A 22,298-nucleotide genomic window follows, 5' to 3' on the forward strand; every position below is an offset into this window, starting at 1 on the left:
AGGTGGTACTTACGTATGTATGGAGTAAGCTAAAGTGAGTAACATTATCAGAGGTTGCCTTATTAGTTGCTGTAAGTGGCCACTCCTGTATCTAAATTGAATTGAGCGCTTTATGTTAAGGATTGTTTTGATTCTGCATCTCTTAATAAACTGATAATCACTTTTCCTGTAATAAATAGATCATAAAGACATTTAAGTCATTATTGGTGCCTGGAAAAAAAATATACATCACATAATAATCAAAAGTTAACATTAGTAGAAAGTCCAAACTAAAGTTTCAGAATCTGCAGTGCCTTGTTTACACATTTACAGAGAGGGTAAATATTGGACATGATAACACAAAAACCAGCTTTATTAATCATTTGCAATGCAATAGTCAAACACTAAGCACAAAACGTTGATCCAGGCATAACTGACATAAATGAAAAATGTCTGGAAAACCCATAACAGTTGATGAATTTGAAGAGAATGCCAAAAGTTTCCTCAAAAAGTCTGTGTATGATTATTATCGATCAGGATCAGAAAATCAGCAAACGTTAGCTGACAATGTAGCTGCATTTTCAAGGTAAGGACATGATTAGTTATTCAGTAAGTAAATAAAGACGATTTCAGCATATTTTCTATTAAGCTATATATTTATATATACACTGTATATATATATACAGTATATATACAGTATATATATATATATATATATATATTTTTTTTTTTTAAAGAGTATCACTAATGTATTTTTTATTAAAAAAAAAATAGACACTGTGCAGAGGAAATAATAGTCCTTTTAAGCTTTATGCATGTTTTGTGTGTGTGGGGTATGTATTTGCAATATATTCTGCTCTATGTGCGTTAGTTTGCTAAAGTTAGAGAGAATATGGTTCCAAGATCTAAAGCTCTTCTCTCAGGTGAGATTATCTAGAAAGTCTTGTCAGTAGGACAACTCTCAAATTATTTTAGTAACACAAATGTAACATTGAGAGATGTTCATCTGACTAGGGTTCTGTATGTGTAGGAGAGACTTGTATATTAAAGTATAAGGTCTAAAAATGTTGTGTGATTTCTCTCCGTTACAATGCGTTTATAATCGTCAGGCTCTATATGAGAAACAGGTAAGTGTATGTGTGTGTTTATGTTTGTTTGAGATATAAAAACGTATGGGATCTTATAACTATGCCCTCTAGATACTTCTGTTCATTATTACTTGGGGATGGGTACATTACATTAACCTGCATTTGTCATGTACCAAATTGCCCATTTTTGAAGAATTCTTGGGTTACCTTAAAAAAAAGGACTTTTTTTTGTCTTTATTTTAAGACTGAGGTTGTACCCTCGCGTACTAAGGAATGTGTCTGCAATTGATTTATCAACATCAGTATTAGGACAGAAAATCAGTATGCCGATATGTGTAGGTGCAACAGCAATGCAGCGCATGGCCCATCCTGATGGAGAGACTGCCACTGTGAGAGGTAAATAATATGGATCAACAGCTGTAAATATTTAAAAAAACCTGCAATATTTATTGACATGTTGGCAATCGAGGCTAGATCATAATCCTGTTGCAATTATTTGTGGTTTAGCTGCTAATTTCCGCCCCCTCCTCTTATTAATAGCGGCCACTAAGTAATCAAAGTCCTGGGGCTAAACTAGTGTTTGACTTTATGTCAGGTTCCAGTTAACAGGTTGCAACTCAATACTTTTGCAAATAATTTTGAGTTATTGGTTAGCACCCGGCAACTCATTGTTTATTGTGTTGTAAATAATTTACTGCCAAATCTGAAAATTAAGTAGGGAATGTGGAGGGAGCACGATAGAAAAACATATTAAAGGGACAGTCCAGCCAAAATTGGAATCCAAATGGATGGATTTCAGTTTTGAATAGAAGCAGTTTTTTTAATATACATGCATTAGCAACAATGCTTCTAATAAAAGCTATAGCTGTTTTCAAAAGAGTATTTAAGTATGCACTGTGCACTATTATTTTAAACACAACACTTGGTCAGACAGCCTAAGGTGCTTGTACCATCTGGTAATGACTCACTTTGCTAATTGCGGACATGATATAAGCCCCATTGGCCAGCGGAGCAACTGCAGTATTTAAAATGCTGGTGCACTTAGAATATCTAGCTATCTGTCAAATGCATGTGCAAAGAAAAATGTTTACACTTTAACAGTGATAACTTTTACCGGAAGCATTTTTGATAATTTATCTTTATATATTGTAAACGTTTCTATTTAGATATGTAATTCATCTATGTGCATTTAAATTTTGTCTGGAATGTCCCTTTAAGGTAAAAAAAAACATTTGCAAATTGTGTCTTCCTGTTTTTAATAAAAAATAAAATATACTTTTTTGTAGTTGTGTCTTTTCTTAAACAAATATGCTTGAGGCCCTTCACTGCTAAACAAAATTGTTACTTTTTTAATGCAACAAAAGCATTTTTTCTTCTAACATTTAATAATCAAATATTTACAGTGGTTTTAATTAGGTGCTAACATTATTTATTGATGGTTAGGAGCTGCCACTGCCAACTGGTAGTAGTACTAGCTATACTCACTTACTCTAGGTCTTTATTTCATGCATGATTAAAGGGCTTCAATAGTCAAAAAATGAATTTTAAGACTAGGAACCTTGCACTACTATAGGCTAGATTACAAGTGGTGTGCTATATTGTTTTCTGCTTGCGTGCTAACTTCAGGACTTCTGATACTGCAACTGCGCTAACTTATTTTCACTGTAGACCAACTGCACTAAGTACTTTATATTCCAATGTTCTTCATATATATGATTATTCTTTTAAAAACATTTTTTTATCTATTGATATATATCTATACGAATATACACACACATATATATATATATATATATATATATATATATATATATGTATATATATATATATATATTATATACAGATATATATATAGAACTGTCTATTTTAAAATAAAAAGGACATTTCTATGTGAAGAACATTGGAATTTAAAGTATTTCTATTCAAAACATAAAAATCATAAAATTATGATTTTTCCTAAAGCCCGTTCACATGGATCATTTTTTGCAGTACATCGGTTCTACGCTCTTTCTCCCTCCCCCTCTCTTTTGCTCTATCTCGCCCTCTCTTTTGCTCTCTCTCGCTCTACCTCTCTTTTGCTCTCTCTCCCCCCTCTCTTTTGCTCTCTCTCTCCCCCCCTCTCTTTCATAAAAAAAAGCCTGTCAAAGAGCCATAAAAGTGTGACATTTGAAAAGTTCAAATGCTTTTGAAAAACCATGAGAAACGTTTTTCTTGGTGATTGGAATACTGCTGTCAAACTTTCCAAGACATACTGCAAAATGGCTTTGAAAGCATTTGATGAATAGGTGGTTGTTGAGTTTTCAAACACTCAAATTAACTCAAATTAAAAAAAACTTTGAAAATCAATGAGATGCAGTAAGAAATGAATTAATGAAACCCTATATAACAATCTCTTTAATTTATCATGTTATAAATTGTGTCATAGTTATATGAAGACATTGTTAAAACCAATAACTTTTGGTGGCAAATTTACTTTTTCAGCCTGTGGAACTGTTGGTGTAGGGATGATGTTAAGCTCTTGGGCTACCTCATCCATAGAAGAAGTTGCTGAGGCTGCCCCAGACAGCTTACGTTGGATACAGCTTTATATCTATAAAGATAGAAATCTTACAAAGTCACTTGTGCAGAGAGCTGAAAGATTTGGTTATAAAGGGATCTTTTTAACTGTGGACACCCCGTATCTTGGGCGACGCTTGGATGATGTGCACAATAAATTTCAGCTGCCTCCTCATCTAAGGTATTATTATTTAAATACATCTCTATATTGATAATATATAATCTATAGGTTGTTTAAATTACTTTGATTACTGAAAAGGCATTTGAAAATGGACATTTAGCTTTCATTAATCATTAATTTAATATTCATGGTCCAAAACAACAAATACTACATGGGTAAACGCAACCTTTAAGTTTTGATGGATAGAAATTGCTCACAACCGCCAACAAACTAGTAGATTATCCCTCATTTAAATATATAATAGCTGTTGCCCGCAGCTTCACTCGCATGGATTTTATGATTTGTAAAAAATAGCAAAAAACACTAACCACTCGCAACGACATGTGCCGTTCGGGTTGCACACTCACTGACATGAACTTCATTTTTCATTAGTTTCTCGTAATCTAAATACCAATTTTCATGTCTGTAACATCTTTGTTTTTTTAAATATAGGTATCCTCATAAATCCCCCCCTTTTGACCCCCCTTAAGTGGATTTTCGGGTACAGTTTAAACACGTGTTTCTTTATTTTTAAAAGAGAATCTAAATACCAATTTTCACGTCTGTAACATCTTTGGTTTTTGAGATATAGGTATCTTCATAAATCACCCCTCTCTTTTGACCCCCCTAATAGTTTTTTCATGAAATGTTAAAACACATATTTCTTTATTTTTAAAGGAGGATGTAAATACCAATTGTCACATCTGTAACATCTTTGATTTTTGAGATATGGGTATCCTCATAAATTGCCCCCCTTTTGATCCCCCCCTAAAGTGGATTTTTTGGAAATGTTAAAACACGTATTTCATTATTTTCAAAGGAGAATATAAATACTAATTTTCACGTCTGTAACATCTTTGCTTTTTAAGATATATGTATGCTCATAAATCAACCCCCCCCTTTGACTCATTATTTTTAAAGGAGAATCTAAATTCCAATTTTCACATCTGTAACATGTGTTTCTTTATTGTTCAAGGAGAATCTAAATACCAATTTTCATGTCTGTTACATCGTCGTTTTTTGAGATATAGGTATCCTCATAAATCAGCCTGCCCCTTTTGACCCCCCTTAAGTGGATTTTGGGGAAATGGTAAAACAAGCGTTTCTTTATTTTTCATGGAGAATCTAAATACCAATGTTCAAGTCTGTAACATCATTGGTTTTTGAGATATAGGTATCCTTATAAATCAGCCCCCCTCTTTTGACCCCCCTTAAGTGGATTTTGGGGAAATGGTAAAATGCATGTTTCTTTATTTTTAAAGGAGAATCTAAATACCAATTTTCACGTCTGTAACATCATCGGTTTTTGAGATATAGGTGTCCTCATAAATCACCCCCCCCTCTTTTGACCCCCCTTAAGTGGATTTTGGGGAAATGGTAAAACCTGTGTTTCTTTATTTTTCAAGGAGAATCTAAATACCAATTTTCAAGTCTGTAACATAGTCGATTTTTGAGATATAGATATCCTCTTAAATCAGCCCCCCCCCTTTTGACCCCCCTTAAGTTGATTTTGGGGAAATGGTAAAACACATGTTCCTTTATTTTTCAAGGAAAATCTAAATACCAATTTCTTTCATGTAATTGGCAAGAGTCCATGAGTTAGTGACTTATGGGATATGCAATCCTACCAGGAGGGGCAAAGTTTCTCAAACCTCAAAATGCCTATAAATACACCCCTCACCACACCCACAATTCAGTTTTACAAACTTTGCCACCTATTGAGGTGGTGAAGTAAGTGTGTGCTTACATTCTATGTTGATATGCGCTTCTCAGCATTTTGAAGCCCGATTCCTCTCAGAGTACAGCGAATGTCAGAGTGTTATGAAGGGAGTATCATCTATTGAATGCAATGGTTTTCCCCACAGGAGATCTATTTCATAGGTTCTCTGTTATCGGTCGTAGAGAATTATCTCCCACCTCCCTTATTCAGATCAACGATATACTCTCAAATTCCATTACCCCTACTGATAACTGTTTCAGTACTGGTTTGGCTATCTGCTATATTTGGATGGGTGTCTTTTGGTGAGTATGTTTTTATTACTTAAGACACTCTCAGCTATGGTTTGGCACTTTATGTATTAATATAAAGTTCTAAATATATGTATTGTAATTATTTGCCATGAGTCAGGTTTATGTATATTTCCTTTTGCAGACTGTCAGTTTCATATTTGGGAAAAGCATATTTAGGAAAATATTTTTTCTCACCTGGGGTATAGTCTTTTTGCTATTGACTGTTTTCTCTTTAAATTTCGCGGGCAAAATTAGGCTCGCTAGGGTGAAAAATGCTGAAGTTTATTGCGTCATTCTTGGCGTGAGAATTTATTTGGCACAAAGTTACATCCGATGATGCAAATTCGTCATTTCTGACGTCTTAGTTGACGCAGAGTTCCTTGCTCAAGGTTGCATCATCAATGACGTGAGTGTGCCATTTCCGGATATTGTTAGCGCCAAAAAAAAATTCAGTTATGTTGTGCGTCATACTTGGCGCCAAATAATTTCATTATTTAAAACCCCATTCCTATTTGCCTCTTGCCTTTTTCTATGTTAGAGGGCTATGCTGTTTGCATTTTTTCCCATTCCTGAAACTGCCATATAAGGAAATTGATAATTTTGCTTTATATGTTGTTTTTTCTCTTACATTTGCAAGATGTCTCAATCTGATCCTCTGAAACCACTGTTGGAACCCTGCTGCCTGATAACAGTTCTATCAAAGCTAAGTGCATTTGTTGTAAATTTGTGGAGATTATATCTCCAGCTGTGGTATGTAATTGTTGTCATGATAAGCTCTTACATGCAGAGAATGTGTCCATCAGTAATAGTACTATGCCTGTTGTTCCTTCAACATCTAATGTACAAGATATACCTGTGAATATAAAAGATTTTATTGCTGATGCAATTCAGAAGGCTTTGTCTGCCATCCCACCTTCTAATAAACGTAAAAGGTCTTTTAAAACTTCTCATAAAGTTGATGAAATTTCTAATGACTGACAACATACTGAATTATCCTCATCTGACGAGGTTCTATCTGATTCAGAAGATCCTTCCTCAGATATTGACACTGACAAATCTACTTATTTATTTAAAATGGAGTATATTTGTTCCTTGTTAAAAGAAGTGTTGATTACATTGGATATTGAGGAAACTAGTCCTCTTGATATTAAAACTAGTAAACGTTTAAATTCTGTTTATAAACCTCCTGTTACTCCAGAGGTTTTTCCAGTTCCTGATGCTATTTCTGATATGATTTCTAAGGAATGGAATAGGCCTGGTATAAATCGTATCCTTTGCCAGCAGTTAGATTAGAGTTTTGGGAAAAGATCCCCAAATTTGATGGGGCTATTTCTACTCTTGCTAAACATACTACTACTATTCCTATGGAAGATAGTACTTCTTTTAAAGACCCTTTAGATAGGAAACTTGAATCTTATCTAAGGAAAGCTTATTTATATTCTGGTCATCTCCTCAGGCCTGCCATTTCTATTGCTGATGTTGCAGCTGCATCAACCTTTTGGTTGGAAAGTTTAGCGTAACAGGAGATAGATCCTGATTTGTCTAGCATTGTTTGTTTGCTTCAACATGCTAATTTGTGATGCCATTTTTGATATCATCAAAATTGATGTTAAATCTATGTCTTTAGCTATTTTAGCTAGAAAAGCTTTGTGGCTTAAATATTGGAACGCTGACATGGTATCTAAGTCTAGATTACTATCTATTTCTTTTCAAGGTAATAAGTTATTTGGTTCTTAATTGGAATCGATTATTTCAACTCTCACTGGGGGGAAGGGAGTTTTTTTGCCTCCGGATAAAAGACCTAAGGGTAAATCTAAATCTTCTAACCACTTTTGTTCCTTTCGACAAAATAAGGAACAGAAACCTAATCCTCCCCCTAAAGAATCTGGTTCTAATTAGAAACCTTCTTCAAGTTGGAGTAAATCCAAACCGTTTAAGAAACCAAAGCCAGCCCCCAAGTCTGCATGAAGGTGCGGCCCTCATTCCAGCTCAGCTGGTAGGGGGTAGATTAAGATTCTTCCAAAATTATTTTGGGCAGATTCTGTCCAAAATCATTTGATTCAGAGTATTGTCGCTCAAGGGTACCGAATTGGATTCAGAGTAAGACCTCCTGTAAGAAGGTTTTTTCTCTCACGCATCCCAGTAAATCCAGTAAAGGCTCAAGCTTTTCTGAAGTGTGTTTCAGACCTGCAGCTTTCAGGGGTAATCATACCAGTTCCAATTCAGGAACAGGGTCTGGGGTTTTATTCAAATCTATTCATTGTCCCAAAGAAAGAAAATTCTTTCAGGCCAGTTCTGGATCTGAACATTTTGAATCGTTATGTAAGAGTGCCAACTTTCAAAATGGTGACTATAAGACTATTCTGCATTTTGTTCAGCAAAGGCATTATGTCCACAATAGACTTACAGGATGCTTATCTTCATATTCCGATTCATCTAGACCATTATCAGTTTCTGAGATTCTCTTTTCTAGACAAGCATTACCAATTTTTCGCTCTTCTGTTTGGCCTAGCGACAGCTCCAAGAATCTTTTCGAAGGTTCTCGGTGCCCTACTCTCTGTAATCAGAGAACGGGGTATTGTGGTATTTCCTTATTTGGACGATATCAGTCTTTACATTCTGCAGAATCTCACACAAATCAACTAGTGTTGTTTCTTCAAAGACATGGTTGGAGGATCAATTTACCAAAAAGTTATTTGTTTCCTCAGACAAGGGTCACCTTTTTAGGTTTCCAGATAGATTCAGTGTCCATGACTCTGTCTCTATCAGACAAGAGATGATTAAAATTGGTTTCAGCTTGTCAGAACCTTCAGTCTCAGTCATTCCCTTCAGTGGCCATGTGCATGGAAGTTTTAGGTCTCATGACTGCAGCATCGGACATGATCCCCTTTGCTCATTTTCATATGAGACCTCTCCAGCTCTGTATGCTGAACCAATGGTGCAAAGATTATACAAAGATATTACAATTTATATCCTTAAATCCCAATGTTCGACTCTCTCTGACTTGGTGGTTATATGACCATCATATAGTTCAAGGGGCCTCTTTTGTTGGTCCAACCTGGACTGTGATCACAACAGATGTAAGTCTTTCAGGTTGGGGAGCTGTCTGGGGATCTCTGACAGCACAAGGGGTTTGGAAACCTCAAGAGGCGAGGTTACCAATCAATATTCTAGAACTCCGTGCTATCTTCAGGACTCTTCAGGCTCTGTTGAAGAGAGAACCGTTCATTTGTTTTCAGACAGACAATATCACAACTGTGGCATATGTCATTCATCAAGGTGGGACTGGCAGTCCCCAAGCCATGAAAGAAGTATCTTGGATACTTGCTTGGGTGGAATCCAGCTCCTGTGTAATTTATGCGGTTCATATCCCAGGTATAGACAATTGGGAAGTGGATTATCTCAGCCGTCAGACTTAACATCCGGGGGAGTGGTCGCTCCATCCAGATGTGTTTTCTCAGATAGTTCAGATGTGGGGTCTTCCAGAAATAGATCTGATGGCTTCCCATCTAAACAAGAAACTTCCCAGGTACCTGTCCAGGTCCAGAGATCCTCAGGCGGAAGCAGTGGATGCATTAACAGTTCCTTGGTGTTACCAACCTGCTTATATCTTCCCGCCTCTAGTTCTTATTCCAAAAATGATTTCCAAAATCATCATGGAACAAACATTTGTGTTGCTGGTAGCTCCAGCATGGCCTCACAGGTTTTGGTATGCACATCTTGGCAACTTCCATTAAGGCTAGACCTTCTGTCTCAAGGTCCGTTTTTCCATCAGGATCTCAAATCATTAAATTTGAAGGTATGGAAATTGAACGCCTAGTGCTTAGTCATAGAGGTTTCTCTGACTCAGTGATTAATACTATGTTACAGGCTCGTAATCTGTTTCTAGGAAGATTTATTATCGAGTTTTGAAGACTTATATTTCATGGTGTTCTTCTCATAAATTCTCCTGGCATTCTTTTAGAATTCCTAGAATTTTACAGTTTCTTCAGGATGGTTTGGATAAAGGTTTGTCTGCAAGTTCCTTAAAGGGACAAATCTCTGCTCTTTCTGTTTTATTTCACAGAAAGTTTGCTAAGCTTCCTGATATTCACTATTTTGTACAGGCTTTGGTCCGTATCAAGCCTGTCATTAAATCAATCTCTCTACCTTGGAGTCTTAATTTGGTTTTGAAGGCCTTACAGGCTCCTCCTTTTGAGCCTATGCTTTCTTTGGACATAAAACTACTTTCTTGGAAAGTGTTGTTCCTTTTAGCCATCTCTTCTGCTAGAAGAGTTTCTGAATTATCTGTTCTTTTTTGTAAATCTCCTTTTCTGATTTTCCATCAGGATAAGGCAGTTTGGCGGACTTCATTTAAATTCTTACCTAAGGTTGTGAATTCTAACAACACTAATAGAAAAATTGTTGTCCCTTCTTTCTGTCCTAATCCTAAGAATTCTTTGGAGAAATCCTTGCATTCTTTGGATGTGGTAAGAGCTTTGAAATATTATGTTGAAGCTACTAAAGATTTCAGGAAGACTTCTAGTGTTTTTGATATATTTTCTGGTTCTAGAAAAGGTCAGAAGGCTTCTGCCATTTCCTTGGCATCTTTGTTAAAGATTTTGATTCATCCGGCTTATTTAGAGTCGGGTCAGGCCCCGCCTCAGAGAATTACAGCTCATTCTACTAGATCAGTCTCCTTGTCGTGTGCTTTTACGAATGAAGCTTCAGTTGATCAGATTTGCAAAGCAGCAACTTGGTCTTCTTTGCATACATTTACTAAATTCTACCATTTTGATGTATTTGCTTCTTCGGAAGCAGTTTTAGTAGAAAAGTTCTTCAGGCAGCTGTTTCAATTTGATTCCTATTTTGGGGAATACACCCCTTCATCAAACCCAGTAACGTCACTGAATAAAAGGCACTTGCTGCACCTTTTTTCAAGCCCAGTGAGTGCTGTCTTTTATGTACTTATGCTTATCCTATTCAGCACCCTGGCATTTGAACTTAGTTTGTGAGAGTGCACCTACTCCTACTATTATATAAATATATATACATATTCTGTAGATAGTGGAAAAAAAGGATGCACTCGCCAGGATTTTCAAATTGTTACCTTTATTTCTTGTAACTTTTCTGGGTGTTACCCCCTTCGTCAGACACCAACACTTTTTTGTTGGTGTCTGACGAAGGGGGTAACACCCTGAAATGTTACAAGAAATAAGGGTAACGATTTGAAAATCCTGGTGAGTACATTCTTTTCTCCACTACCTATACTTGGAAGCACCCTGGGTGGATGTTTGGAAACCGTGAGTGCTGGCCCTTTGCTTATTTTTGTGTGTGTATATACATATATATATATATATATATATATATATATATATATATATATATATATATATACCCTCTTCAAATGTCAAAGGTCTCTTTGAATCCATAGGTTTACCGAAACCTTTGCTCTCAATAGCAGCCAATGAACGATACAACTTGAACTGCACAACACTGCAGCAGCTCTACAACAATTGACTCTATCTTACATTTTCTTGGATTCCAAGTTGCAGTTAACCCTAACCACAATCTTATTACCCTTTGTCCTAGAATAATAAATGCTAATCGTGAAATTATCCCAGAGCAATTATCCCTAACCATGACCTTGCCCACAGGATAACCAATCAGGATTGCTGACTGACAGGCAGACTGAAATGTGATTTTAAAATTATTTTAATAGTTGCTATTCTGATTGGGTAATAACACTGATCAGATCAGAATTAACTGTAGTATGAGAGATGGGACAGCAACAGATAATTTTGAATGCATTGGAATGGAACTAGGAGAAGATAGGATTAAATGCAATGATAGCACACTAGTTTTAACTTTGTTTGCATTGGCAGAGATAAAGGGCTAAAAGCACTGCTACCTAAATAAGTTTCAGTGTTTTTATGTTGTATGAGCATGCTCAGTCGGGTGTGCTTATGTCACATGACACCCAGCTAAGGCAGTTTGGTTTGTCTATATAGTACTAGAGTGCTGCCTCCTAAGCCCTGCTCTACGACATGCACATTCACAGCATGCAGTGTTTGATTGTGCCAGCAAACAAGTACAATGATACCCGACACTTCAATATAAGGTCCAAGCTATTGATAATGAAAGCGGGCGGATTAGGGACCTTGTGACTATAATAAAATGTAAGTGAATTTAGGACAATTAAATAATTTCTTAAAATTATATAAAAGCATTGTTGAAAGATTTTTAATTCCTGGACTATCCCAGGGGTCTCAGAACTCAGTGGTACAAAATCATGCATTTCTGTTAATTTCACAAATGTAAGCAACTTTTATTTAACCATTTTCATGAAAAAAATATTTGTGACAAGTTAAACTGCTGTTCTTTCATATACATGGCAGGAAACCTTGCCCCTTTAAGTGAAAATGCATACTGATTAGTCAAGGTAAATGTAATTAAACATTTTAGTGTAATAAATTCTTCCTTAACAAAAACACATATTTTTCATATACAGGTAGGTAAAAAGTATTTACAGGTTAAGTTAAATATCATAATTTGTTAAAATAATAAATATGTATTTTCTAAGGTAATCTTACATCACATCTGCAGATTATTTGTATACGCACTGTAACATTATTTTTTATACAGAACCATGCAACATTTCCATAACTGATAAACCAAGACAAAAACATTTATGTAAAGTATATATTTTGAAAGTCCATCTCCATAATTTGACATAAATATTAATATTTAATTCACAATTATTATTTTTTACTTTTAATGTGCCTATTCTTTTCTGCATATTATATAAATATAATTTAATATTTTATTAATTTTATATTAATTCAAGGATGAAAAATTTTGAAACTGAAGACTTGGCTTTTTCATCAAAGAAAGGATATGGTGAAAATAGTGGCCTGGCTGTTTATGTAGCTCAAGCTATTGATTCTTCTATCAGTTGGGATGACATTGAGTGGCTCAAAGGACTAACCTCACTACCAATCGTGGCAAAAGGAATTTTAAGAGGTTTGTAAAGTTCTAATGTTATACTTTATTAATTTATGGCAATGCTTGCGATAAAAGACATGGAAATAGACTGATAGCATTTGTAAATGCCTTCTTTATACAGTATTTTTTTTAAATAAATCTTCAGTTGTGATGTTCATCATATCTTGATTTTGATGGAGAGCTACAATATTTAGTCACCTTGCATTGTTAAAGCTATTATATTTTAAGGCTTGTGTATGCATTCAATAGCTAATATAATCCAATGAAAACAATGGCAAAAAAAAAACACTTCTGGTAATTCTGAATGAGACAAATGTGGTCTTCTTTTCTCAAGAAATGTGGATAAATGTTTGTAGTAGGAGTATGTATAGCCTGAAGGGAGAGAAGGGAAAGAGGTGATGTGATAGAAACTTCTAAGTATGTTAAGGTGCTTAATAAAGCAGAGGCTGTAAGTATTTTTCATAAAAAGAGCAACACTAGAACAAGGGCTTATGAAGATAAATCATAGCAGTTCCAGGAGTCATTTATGGAAGCAATTCTTCATCGAATGGGTACTCATGGAGTAAACTTCCATTAGCCTGGGAAAGCATATAGATTTCCTACTAATAAGTGTTGACTTATAGGAAATGCCTCAAGACTTGTTAGGTCTATGGTTCTTTTCTGCGAAATAAGTTTTTATGTGTCCATCTAAACATCTAATCATTGTATGAGTTTTCTTAGACAGAATGATCTGTTTATGTTAATCACTTCTGCACTGAGCAGTAACACCACTCCTGCTCTTAGTGCTTGTGACATCAACTAGCCGAATCGCCGCACATGAAAATAGTAAAAGAGTTAATCTGAAGTTTCAGAAGACATCTTTAAAGGCATAGGAAAAGTGTTTCTTTGGTAAAAAATACAATAAAAAAAAAGAAAAGAAACATGAAAGGAAACAGAACTTGTTTTCTTGCAAAATGAGCACTTTTCTCAGTTCTCAGGTTAGCCACTGCCTGTAGCAAATTAAGGGAGCTACCACTATAGTACTTAAGTTCTGTTGTCACATGTTTTTTGCAGCAAAATACATCTACTGAGCATGGGCAAGAAGCTGCCTAGAGCTAGAGCACAATTCTCCTAGCAACCACTTAAAAGGAAAGCTCCTCCTTTGCCTTCCTGTAGAGACCAAAGCCCCCTTGTGGTGCTGTGACACAAATTAAGCTTAGAACACACAATGCATCAGTTAATATGTCCTAGAATCATTTAATGCAGTATTTTAGTTTTCTATAATAAAGATGTTTTATATTTTTAATTTTATTAAATATAGGAGATGAGTATTTTGAATAATCTTTATTAAATTTTGATAGTTGCAAATAACGTACAATAATCTGATTGTGTAAACTATGACCAAATAAGAAAAGCAAAACAATGACAATAGAATAAGTTGATAAGCTGGTGATATCTTTATTTTGTTACAAGACAGGAGAATTATATTTTTATAGTTTTAACATACCTATGTTTTGTAAAATAGAAAACCAGAGGGTGAGACAACATAGGTGGTTAAAAGGTTAAAAGCTACTGTGTGAAAAATATAGATTGTTGTGATGAAGGAATCAGAGGGGGATCCTGAGGAAGGTTAGGGTAGAATATCTAAAATAAAAAGGTCTTGGTACATTTAGAAAGGGAAGGAAGGACACCCAGATATTTCAGGTTTGTCTGAATTTGCAATTTTTCTTCTGTCCAGAAAATGTTGCTGAGGAAGCTACCAAGAAATGGGTTTAGAGTACCCTTGAATACTTTCTAATTTACTTTGTTCTGTATAGATGTGGGAAAAGGCAACAAGTTGATCATCTGAGTCAAAATTAAACTTTCATGAGTCAGAATGAGCATGCAATTTTGTTACTGCTGGGTGCTATCTGGTGATCCATTTAAACTGGAAACACTGCAGAGTCTGCACAACCCTCATATCTGCAGTAAAAGAGCTTCATATGAAAATGGTTACAATTCTGCCTGAAATGCTTGCAAGGAAAATATTTTGTGGAAATATTTGGTAACCTACATTGGTATGCTCAGGTATGGCTAGATGAGGAACATGATCCTGTTGGTTTGTAGAATCTAGATTCCTGTGGAAAAAGGAGGTTTAGCTGGACTGATCTGGCTCTTTAATCAAATAATTTCTGGTGCAGCCTTGAAAAAAATGTGACATTTAGAATTCTTGTAACAGAAGTTTGTCCATAGAATTAAAGGTGGCCACATTTTATTTTTACTTCTGAATGAAGCAGTCCCCTCTGAAGACTCGCCAGAAACACGGGCCCTCAAGCTCCATTGGTAAATGGGCCTCTATTTGTTTACTTTCTGTATAATTTTAGTGCTGAATTTTCCATACATAAAATGTAGGTTTCAGTCTAATCTGTCCCGATAGCTTAAAGGGTCAACATTACACTTTCATGATTAAAGATAAAGCATGCAATTATAAACAACTTTCCAATTTACCCCTATTATCAAATTTCTTTGTTTGCTTGGCATCCTTTGTTGAGAGTACACCTTGGTAAACTGCACTACTGTGAGCTAGCTGCTGATTAGTGGCTGTACATATGCTGGGTGTCTCAGTAGTGCATTGCTGCTCCTAAGTTTACTCTTCAGCAAAGAGCAAGAGAATGAAATAAAGTGCAAGAGAATGAAACCATTTTAACAGACCGCACAACATATATATATATATATATATATATATATATATACATATATATATATATATATATATATATATATATATGTATATATATATATACGTCTCTGTGCTTTAGGAAGCTCCAGCAGTCTTGGCTGGAGTTCCTGAAGTTCCAGGTATCTGCCTGCATATGGAACCGGAGCGTGATCGGTGAGGGCAGATGCCATATCGTTAAAGACAGTGACACTGTGTGTCACTGTCTGTAATGATCTTCTGCTGGGGAGGTGCAGGAGGGATTCCGGGAGGCGGGTGAGTGGCACAGCAGTGGAGGGGGGCAGGGAGGAGGTGGGCGGCGGAAGTTTGAAGGCCCTTCAATAGAAAAAAATGAATAAAAGGGAGAGGGATGGAAAACACACTACAGAAAACAGGTGGGGTGGGGATGTGGGGGGCCCAAAACTAATGAACGTGAGAGGTTGGTATGTGGGGTGACCATTACACTACAGACAATCAAGAAATCAAAATGAAAAAAAAAATGGAAAAAATAGCATTTTATAAGTACTGGGAGACAGCTACCAGTAGCTAAGATGGCGGACTAGAGTTAGAGGGGGGAGGGTTAGAGAGCTTTTTGGGAGGGATCAGAGAGGTTGGAGGGTAAGGGGGATCCCACACTGCAGCTGACATAAAAATATTTAATTTTAAAAAAAAAATGCCTTAAATGCTCATGCTGGCAGACTGTCTACCAGTTCCTAAAATGGGGTGACCAGTGGGGGGTTAGGGAAGGAAGAGAGCTGTTTGGGAGGGATCAGGTAGGGAACAGGGGGTGGGAAGTGTCAGGTGTGGGGGTAATCTCTACACTAAAGTTAACATTAAAGGATTACTTTCTGTTATAATTTTTAAGCTAAACAACTAACATATTAAAGTTAATAAACATTAATTAAAACCTACTGACCTATATTTTTTCCAAAACGAAGTTTCATAACGTTCTAAAAGTTATATCTTTTTTTCGCCGATGATGTCACGTTATCCTGCCCACTATTTTCAGCACTGCATGTTCAAAATACTTAAACCAATAACTTTGTGTTTAAAGCGCCATTTTGAAACCTAGGTATTGTAAAGGGATTGGTACAGAGCAAAGGATACCCACAGAGTGGGTTTGGAAAACAATTAAATTTGCAGACAAGATAGATATGTTAATGAAATGCTATTGATAAAAAGTGTATTTGGGGTAGTTAGTTAGTAACAGGCATAGAAAATATTTACTTACAGTGGCCCTTTAACCTTACAAACTACCTAATTAACCCATTCACTACTGGGAATAATAGAAGTGTGGTGCACAGCTGCAATTAGCAGCCTTCTAATTACCTAAAAGCAATGGAAAAGCATTTGGCAGTTAAATTGTGTCATGAAATATAGGGCCTAGATCAATATCTTGGGTTGTCTACTTAAATATATATATATATATATATATATATATATATATATATATATATATATATATATATAGTTTTAACAGGTAAATTAAAAAACAAGGCTCTATTTCTTTTTAAATGGAGAAATAGCAAAAATGCTAAAAATCCTGTATTTTGGGCAAGCTTTTCTCCCAAAGGGATTAAAGTTTAATTTTGATTTTGCTGCCCCTTTAATTGCTCACTCACTAATGCACATATCTATTGGTACACAGTGACATGTTTCTCAAGTAGTTTTATTCAGGGTAGGATTTGTAAAAATAAAATAAAAAAATACATTCGTTTTTTTTTAAAATACATTTTAAAAATGCGACACAAAAAGTAATCTTAATGCATAATCTAAAAAAATGTTCGTGTAACAAAATACTTATGAGATTTCTGAAAAAAGCGAATTTTCTAACAAGTTGGAAAACAGGGGATTTTTTTTTAATACTATCATAGACTGTTCTAGAGACGTAATCAATCAAACTTATTTGTAAATTATTATGTAATTATGTTAAACTCATAACTGCAGTCATATTTTCATTTTTTTTTTGCTAATGTCTAATTATATAACAGAGGGTATTTGTTAATTATGATAAAGTATATATTTACATGTCTAACAGGAAGCTATTAACTCTACATTAAAAACATATTTTGTTAGGCTGAATTTAATTGACCAAACAATAATTAACTATTTTCATACCTAATAAAAATGTTTGCAAGCAAAATCTATAAAACTATTAAAAAAGATGTTATTATAATTGAAGCTACAAAACAATGTTAATATTGTGTTCAATATTACAGTAAACTAATAACTTAAGTAATCATTAAAATGCTTGCAGGCCAGTCTGTAAAATCAGACAGAAATGATCTACAGATGCACATAAAATAAAAAAGTAGTGTCTTTTGATGAATCCTTCCAAAATAAGGAAAAAATAAAATTTAAAGGAATAAGAAACTCAAAAAAATATATTTTCTCTTTTAAAACTTATCCTCTCTTTCTTCTCTCCTCTCTTTCTCCTCGCTCTCCTTTCTCCTCTCTCCTCTCTCTCTCCTCGCTCTCTCCTTTCTCCTCGCTCTCTCTCTCCCCTCTCTCTCTCGCTCTCTCTCTCCCCTCTCTCTCTCTCCCTCTCTCTCCCTCTCTCTCGCTCTCTCCCCTCTCTCTCGCTCGCTCTCTCCCCTCTCTCTCGCTCTCTCCACTCTCTCTCCCCCTCTCTCTCTCTCTCTTTCCCCCTTTCTCCCCCCTCTCTCCCCTCTCTCTCCCCTCTCTCCCCCCTCTCTTTCTCTTTCCCCCCTCTCTCTCTCTTTCCCTCTCTCCCCCCTCTCTCTCCCCCCTCTCTCCCCCTAAAAATATTTGTAATAGGTACCTTTTAAATCTTTTTTTTCCCCTGATTTCCAGTTATTTCTGTTTAAAATGTAGTAATCCACCAAACACCCATAATCCCTCATTATGCCAGTCCTGGAATGGAGTTCTAACTAGATAGAAACATTATGGCGGCCCACATGCACATTATCAGCCCAACCCATGCGCATAATTTATCCCCTCTAATGATGCACGTCTTTATCCAGAACCCCTGGGTGCAGGAATATCTGTGCATGTGAGCGGTATTAACACATGGAGGTTTAGGGTATTATGTACAATGTAAAAATTGTGCATACTATATTGACTTAAAGACTGTCCTGTGAATGTTAAATGGGCACAACCGCTGCGCTCTTGGATGGGGCACGTAAGGTCATTTCACATATACAGTACTCCTACTTTTCTGGGTGGTCGTTACCACTCATAAAATTGTTTGATATTATTTTGAGGCTTTGTTTCTAGAATAAAGTAATGTTATATTATGACATATATGTTTATATCTTTAATAACGTGTTTTTTAGATTTAAAGTTTTTTAACCCTTTATCGATTTATAGTATGTAAAACACTAAATCCCTTTTTTTTTCAGCTGATGATGCTAAAGAAGCTGTGAAACATGGAGTGAGTGGTATCCTTGTATCTAATCATGGTGCACGGCAATTGGATGGTGTGCCAGCTACAGTGAGTATCGTTAAGCATATTTGCATATGTTTACCCAGAGTTCTATGCTCCAGTAGAAAACACTGAGAGCTCTACACATCATTTTAAAAATGGTGGCCCATTGGCATCAAAATAGTGACTCAAGTAAGTGCTTATATTAGATATCAGGAGCAAAATTCCAGGAGGGCATTTGCTTCTTTTCTTGCCCAATGTTTTTTTTTTCCTCACCATAACATAGCTTGAAACTTATATATATATATGCCCATGCGCGAAACGCGTAAGATAGGAGCTTACCTGTGTCTGACGATAAGCCTGCTCCTAATAAATACTCCATTTCATCTACCTTGAAGACTCTGCATTCTTTTTCCTCTTTTCATATATATATATATATATATATATATATATATATATATGGGCTATGCTATTATCTATTATGTAAGTAAAATATGCAAAATTATTACCGTAAAGGGACATTGTATTCAATTATTTTCTTAGTGTAATGTAATAAAAAAATAAAAAAATTAAGATCTTTTTTGAAAGTGCATGTTGATTTAATAAATAACCTTCAGAACAGTTTCTCACTCCACCAGTAGTGTTTTAGAGCAGTATAATTTGTGTTTATCTTGCTTATGCTCAGCTCACAACTTATACTGCTATATTAGTTTAGATTTCAACCACTTTTCCTTAAAGGAATAGTGTAGTCAACATTAAACTTTCATGATTCAGATAGAGCATGCAATTTTAAGCAACTTTCTAATTTACTACTATTATCAATTTTTCTTCATTCTCTTGCTATCTTTATTTGAAAAAGCAAGACTGTAAGCATAGGAGCCGGCCCATTTGTGGTTCAACACCTGGGTAGCATTTTCTGATTGGTTTCTAAATGTAGCCACCAATCAGCAAGTACTACCCAGGATCTGAAACAAAAATGGGCCGGCTTCTAAGCTTAAATTCAAATAAAGATACTAAGAGAATGAAGAACTATTGATAATACGAGTAAATTAGAAAGTTGCTTAAAATTGCCTGCTCTATCTGAATCATGAAAGTTTAATTTTGACTAGACTATTCCTTTAAAGAAACAAGGAACACAATTTGTTTCTTTTGTGATTTAGAAACAGCATACATTTTTTTTAAAAAAACTTTCCAGTTTATTTCTTTTACCAAATTTTCTTCATTCTCATAGTATTATTTGTAAAGAGATATTGAGGTAGGTAGAGTGCACATATCTGTAGTACTACATGGCAGGAAAAACTGCTGCAATCTAGTGCTCTTGCAAATGTATAACATTCTTGCTAAACTGCTGCAGTATAGTGCTCCAGAAACGTGCACTCTCCTGAGTATGTTCCATGCTTTTCAACAAAGGACAAAGAAAATGTGATAATTAAAGTAAATAGGAAAGCTGTCTAAAATCACATTCTCTGTCTGAATCATGAAGAAAAAGTTGGGGTTTCATGTTCCTTTAACACTTTCAGGCTACACATTTTTTAGTATTATGTGCTTTTAGCTTTGCAACAAAAAATATTCCTGTGTACAAAAATATGTTTTATTGTTATAATGTTTACAATTGGAGTGGTTTGATTGATTTTAACTGTGGCTAATTCAGTGGAGTGGATTAACTTGGAAAAGAAAGCAAAAACATTTGTTTGTTTCGTAATTCGAATCTTTGCATAACATTCTAACATTCTTTTTTATGTAATAGTATTTCTAATGCTCTCTTTAAATGTTATATTCAAATTATGCAATTTTCGAAAGAGGAACATTTGAATTGATATATTTGTATCTCTTATGTATCAATTTAATAAATTCCCTACCAAATGAAATATTGAATTTCTGAATAGTATTTGCTAAATTGAATGTTACAATCGAAATTTCAAATGTAGATATTCAATTTAATTATGAACATTTGAAAACAAAAGTAATATTCAATTACTGAATTTTAATGGATTTTCATTCTGTCCAAAACAAATGTCCACAGGGCTATTCGTTCTACCAAACACATTACACTTTCAGCACTTTCGCCCATTACTAGCATGTATTATATTCTAGCAACTGGATTGAAAATCATTTTCTACTGTGTCCTCATTTTGTAACAGAAAAACTTGTGATGCTCTACACACATAGAGGCCTATTTATCAAATGTCTGTCGGACCTGATCGGACAGTGAGGATCAGGTCCGACAGACATCGCTGAATGCGGAGAGCAATACGCTCTCCGTATTCAGCATTGCGGTGCAATGCCGCCCCCTGCAGACTTGCGGCTGCCAGCAGGGGGGTGTCAATCAACCCGATCTTACTCGATCGGGTTGAATTATGGCGATCTCTGTCCCCCTCATCAGAGCATGCAGACAGGGTTATGGAGCAGCGGTCTTTAGACCGCTGCTTTATAAATGCTGCTTCTGGTGAGCCTGCAGGCTCGCCAGAAACACGGGGCGTCAAGCTCCATACAGAGCTTGATAGATAGACCCCAGAGATACAAAGTATTTTATCTGATATCTATATTATTTTCAATTTGTCAAGCATTTTATTCATTTTTATTTCAACTCTGATTTTTATTTAAAAAATAAATAAAAATGGTGAAACAATCTAATGTAACGTCTGCAATGTTAAGTATATCCCTGCTAACTGGAATATGATTAGATCTACAGGTCCTGAAATACTAACATTTTCTCTTTAAATAAATGATAAATCTTCCTATGATTAAGCCTTTTTCAAGTCTATATTTATACCGGTTTTTAAATATTTACTTATCACATGTTCCTTGAGAAAAATAATCTATGCTTGCATTAAATAACTATTAGATCACTGCATTGCATGTTTACCAATTATCTTCCTTTTTGAAGTCATTCCACATGTTCTTAAACAGTTGTGGTATATCAAAAATCTAAATTAACTTAAAGTTCTACAAAAGGAGCAATTAATTATTTAAACAAAGCACAAAAATATGTGCGTGGCCTTCGGTGATAGGGATGGGTATTTGTAAACTTGGCAGCAGCTTGACTACATAAACAAGTAGTGACTAACTGTTGTTTTTTTTTCCTTGTTTACTTAGCTTTTTTTATAGGTTCCCAAAAATGCAAACCTGAAAAAAGGAAACACAAATAAACTTGGTATTATTTTTAGAAATGTTCAAACCTCTAGGTCAGCAAACAACAGTATTTAGATTTTTAGATATAAAAGACTGGTATGTTCTTGTTTTTATTATAAGTTGCCCCTTAAATGGACATTAAACACATAAAAAAAAGCCTGCTTGTGCCAGAAAGTAAATTCTGTAACGTACAAGCGTTACAAACTAAATACCAGGTTTAGGCAAGTTGCACCTTTTTGAAAACATAGATTACGTATTTTGCCTTTTGGCCTCTCTAGACTAGAGCTTTCCAAACTTTTCATGTTGGTGACACACTTTTTAGACCTACAT

At 35.2% G+C, this 22,298-nt stretch overlaps 1 protein-coding gene across 2 annotated transcripts in view; it reads left to right on the forward strand.

Annotated features, from left to right (window-relative positions):
• The first annotated feature begins 383 nt into the window (after positions 1 to 383).
• HAO1 (hydroxyacid oxidase 1) overlaps positions 384 to 22,298 on the forward strand; it is a 35,612-nt gene continuing 13,697 nt past the window's right edge. For both annotated transcript variants that reach the window (XM_053709334.1, XM_053709333.1), the window contains exons 1-5: positions 384 to 565; positions 1,312 to 1,463; positions 3,549 to 3,804; positions 12,620 to 12,795; positions 18,814 to 18,905. In XM_053709334.1, coding sequence (XP_053565309.1) covers positions 429 to 565; positions 1,312 to 1,463; positions 3,549 to 3,804; positions 12,620 to 12,795; positions 18,814 to 18,905 — 813 coding nt within the window. In that variant the 5' untranslated portion in view covers positions 384 to 428. The remainder of the gene's footprint in view (positions 566 to 1,311; positions 1,464 to 3,548; positions 3,805 to 12,619; positions 12,796 to 18,813; positions 18,906 to 22,298) is intronic.

The sequence above is a fragment of the Bombina bombina genome, chromosome 4, assembly GCF_027579735.1.
Source record: "Bombina bombina isolate aBomBom1 chromosome 4, aBomBom1.pri, whole genome shotgun sequence".
NCBI lineage: Eukaryota > Metazoa > Chordata > Amphibia > Anura > Bombinatoridae > Bombina > Bombina bombina.